Source organism: Notolepis coatsorum (assembly GCF_963971535.1).
Source record: "Notolepis coatsorum genome assembly, chromosome: 4".
Taxonomy (NCBI): domain Eukaryota; kingdom Metazoa; phylum Chordata; class Actinopteri; order Aulopiformes; family Paralepididae; genus Notolepis; species Notolepis coatsorum.
In genome coordinates, this window is record NC_140168.1 from 73,196,477 (window position 1) to 73,200,248 (window position 3,772).

A 3,772-nucleotide genomic window follows, 5' to 3' on the forward strand; every position below is an offset into this window, starting at 1 on the left:
ACACCCTCAGGCTGACCTGGTCCCTAAATCAAACACACCCTCAGGCTGACCTGGTCCCTGTGTGTGTGTGTGTGTGTGTGTGTGTGTGTGTGTGTGTGTGTGTGTGTGTGTGTGTGTGTGTGTGTGCATGTGTGCGTGTGCGTGTGTGTGTGTGTGTGTGTGTGTGTGTGTGTGTGTGTGTGTGTGTGTGTGTGTGTGTGTGGTGTGTGTGTGTTAGAAGAACCCTATCCGGTCCTCATACAGAGACAGCAGTAGCAGGATGGACCAGCCACTCAGAAGACCAACATTCTGAATGAAAAACGTCACCAACGGTCTGTCGCTCCTGTTATGAATCATGGTAGGAAGCTAGAGAGAGAGAGAGAGAGAGAGAGAGAGAGAGAGATGTATTAAATTAAATGCAAAGTACCTATAGCATTCTCTTTTGCTACCAAACATTAGAGCTTTAACATTAGTTAGTGTTAAACAGTCGATAGCATTAGCTGCAACATTTGGTTAGCATTGATGTGCACTTTACATGTGACATTTGACCTCTGTATGTGGTTTATTCCTCTGTCCACATGCTGGATGTTAAGCTGACCACCCTAATGTTTGCACTAGTCAAACCCCCAAAACTCTCTCTGTCTCTCTCTGTCTCTCTTTGTCTCTCTCTGTCTCTCTCTGTCTCTCTCTCTCTCTCTCTCTCTCTCTCTCTCTCTCTCTCTCTCTCTCTCTCTCTCTCTCTCTCTCTCTCTCTCTCTCTCTCTCTCTCTCTCTCTCTCTCTCTCTCTCTCTCTCTCTCTCTCTCTCTCTATCTATCTATCTCTCTTACCATATCAGCGCTCTTACCATATCAGCGAGGCCTACATACAGGAACAGCCCAGCAGTGACAGCGGCGATCCACTCTTGTGTTGCCAGGTCTGTAGCGACAGACAGAGCGATGTAGAGGCCGGCGAACGACGTCATGGCACTGCCCAGATTTAGCAGTAGAGCGTTACGAACCGATATACCACAATGAAGCAAGATGGCAAAGTCCCCTAGAGATATAGAGAGAGAGCGAGGTTAATACACATTAGACTATACTAGAGAGAGAGAGAGAGAGAGAGAGAGAGAGAGAGAGGTCATTAAAGAGAGAGAGATAGGGAGGGAGAGAGATAGGGAGGGAGAGAGAGAGAGAGAGAGAGAGAGAGAGAGAGATAGAGAGTTTATTATACAGTTAATACATAGTTCTGTCAGTCAGTCTGTCTGTGTAAATCTGGTATGTCATAAATGTCTAGATGCAACAGTACTGTCTACCTGTATGTCATGTATGTCATATATGTTATGATGAATTGAAAATGGGGGACCCTGATGTAAACAAGACGAAAGTCTTTCTCTGGTCTGCATCGCCTTAACAATTGTGTGTATTGAGCTGTACTGTACTGTACCCATTCTGCAATCTGTTAATAAAGTTTTCAATCAATCAATCAATGTGAGTCAGTCTTACCCAGCTCGTGTGGTAGTTCGTGACAGAGTACAGCCAGGGATGTAGCCAGGCCAGCCTTCCAAGACAGGGAGAAGGAAGCTCCCATCGCCAGGCCGTCTGCAAAGTTATGGATCCCGTCTCCTATAGTGATCATGTAGGGAAGCAGCCTCTGTTCTGGAGGTGGGAAGGTGGGGGGGGGGGGGGGGGGGTAGTGTCAGGTTAGTGTTCAGGTTAGTGTCAGGGTAGTGTCAGGTTAGTGTTCAGGTTAGTGTCAGGTTAGTGTTCAGGTTAGTGTTCAGGTTAGTGTTCAGGTTAGTGTTCAGGTTAGTGTTCAGGTTAGTGTTCAGGTTAGTGTTCAGGTTAGTGTCAGGGTAGTGTCAGGTTAGTGTTCAGGTTAGTGTTCAGGTTAGTGTTCAGGTTAGTGTTCAGGTTAGTGTTCAGGTTAGTGTTCAGGTTAGTGTTAAAGTTAGTGTTAAAGTTAGTGTTAAAGTTAGTGTTCAGGTTAGTGTTCAGGTTAGTGTCAGGTTAGTGTTAAAGTTAGTGTTAAAGTTAGTGTTAAAGTTAGTGTTCAGGTTAGTGTCCAGGTTAGTGTTAAAGTTAGTGTTAAAGTTAGTGTTAAAGTTAGTGTTCAGGTTAGTGTCCAGGTTAGTGTTAAAGTTAGTGTTCAGGTTAGTGTTCAGGTTAGTGTTAAAGTTAGTGTTCAGGTTAGTGTTAAAGTTAGTGTTCAGGTTAGTGTTAAAGTTAGTGTTCAGGTTAGTGTCCAGGTTAGTGTTCAGGTTAGTGTCAGGTTAGTGTTAAAGTTAGTGTTAAAGTTAGTGTTAAAGTTAGTGTTCAGGTTAGTGTCCAGGTTAGTGTTAAAGTTAGTGTTAAAGTTAGTGTTAAAGTTAGTGTTCAGGTTAGTGTCCAGGTTAGTGTTAAAGTTAGTGTTCAGGTTAGTGTTCAGGTTAGTGTTAAAGTTAGTGTTCAGGTTAGTGTTCAGGTTAGTGTTAAAGTTAGTGTTCAGGTTAGTGTTCAGGTTAGTGTTAAAGTTAGTGTTCAGGTTAGTGTCCAGGTTAGTGTTAAAGTTAGTGTTCAGGTTAGTGTTCAGGTTAGTGTTAAAGTTAGTGTCCAGGTTAGTGTTAAAGTTAGTGTTCAGGTTAGTGTTAAAGTTAGTGTTCAGGTTAGTGTTCAGGTTAGTGTTAAAGTTAGTGTTCAGGTTAGTGTCCAGGTTAGTGTTAAAGTTAGTGTTCAGGTTAGTGTTCAGGTTAGTGCTAGTTCAGCGGTCAGCTTTAAATGCCAGCTGGATGGTGATAAGAAATATGTTCTCACCTCTGCTACGTTCCTCTGACTTCTCATTGTCCTCATGGTCAACCTGGAACACAAACACACTGTGATATTACTTTACAGTACAGTAAGTAAACTGTGATCTTATTTGACAGTACAGTAAGTAAATTGTGATATTACTTCACAGTACAGTAAGTCAACTGTGATATTACTTTACAGTACAGTAAGTAAACTGTGATATTACTTTACAGTACAGTAAGTAAACTTATATTACTGTACAGTAAGTAAACTGTGATGTTACTCTACAGTATAGTAAGTAAACTGTGATATTACTTTACAGTACAGTAAGTAAACTGATATTACTGTACAGTATAATAAGTAAACTGTGATATTACTGTACAGTATAATAAGTAAACTGTGATATTACTGTACAGTAGGTAAACTGATATTACTTAAAGTAAACACAGACTGTGTGTCGTGTGTGTGTTTGTAGTATGTGTGTATGTAGTGTGTGTGTGTATGTATGTATGTATGTACAGTAGTGTGCATGTAGTGTGTGTATGTGTGTATGTAGTGTGTGTGTGTGTGTGTGTAGTGTGTATGTAGTGTGTGTGTGTGTGTAGTGTGTGTATGTAGTGTGTGTGTATGTAGTGTGTGTGTATGTAGTGTGTGTGTGTGTGTGTATGTATGTAGTGTGTGTGTGGGTGCGTGTGTATGTAGTGTGTATGTAGTGTGTATGTAGTGTGTATGTAATGTGTGTGTATGTAGTGTGTATGTAGTGTGTATGTAGTGTGTGTGTGTGTATGTAGTGTGTATGTAGTGTGTATGTAGTGTGTGTGTGTGTGTATGTAGTGTGTGTGTATGTAGTGTGTGTGTAATTATGTAGTGGTGTATGTAGTGTGTGTGTATGTAGTATGTGTGTATGTAGAGTGTGTATGTAGTGTGTGTCTGTGTGTGTGCATGTGTATGTAGTGTGTGTGTGTGTAAGTAGTGTGTATGTAGTGTGTGTGTGTATGTAGTGTGTGTGTATGTAGTGTGTGTATGTAGCGTGTGTGTAGGTAGCATGTA

At 41.4% G+C, this 3,772-nt stretch overlaps 1 protein-coding gene across 1 annotated transcript in view; it reads right to left on the minus strand.

Moving 5' to 3' along the window:
* Positions 1 to 213: 213 nt before the first annotated feature.
* The window catches only part of LOC311226559 (zinc transporter ZIP4-like), a gene marked incomplete at its 3' end in the record, with an annotated part of 44,247 nt that continues 40,688 nt past the window's right edge, over positions 214 to 3,772 (minus strand). Inside the window, 4 exon segments of the mRNA XM_084311979.1 lie at positions 214 to 345; positions 826 to 1,013; positions 1,463 to 1,615; positions 2,750 to 2,792. Of these exon segments, the coding sequence (XP_084168105.1) occupies positions 214 to 345; positions 826 to 1,013; positions 1,463 to 1,615; positions 2,750 to 2,792 (516 nt within the window).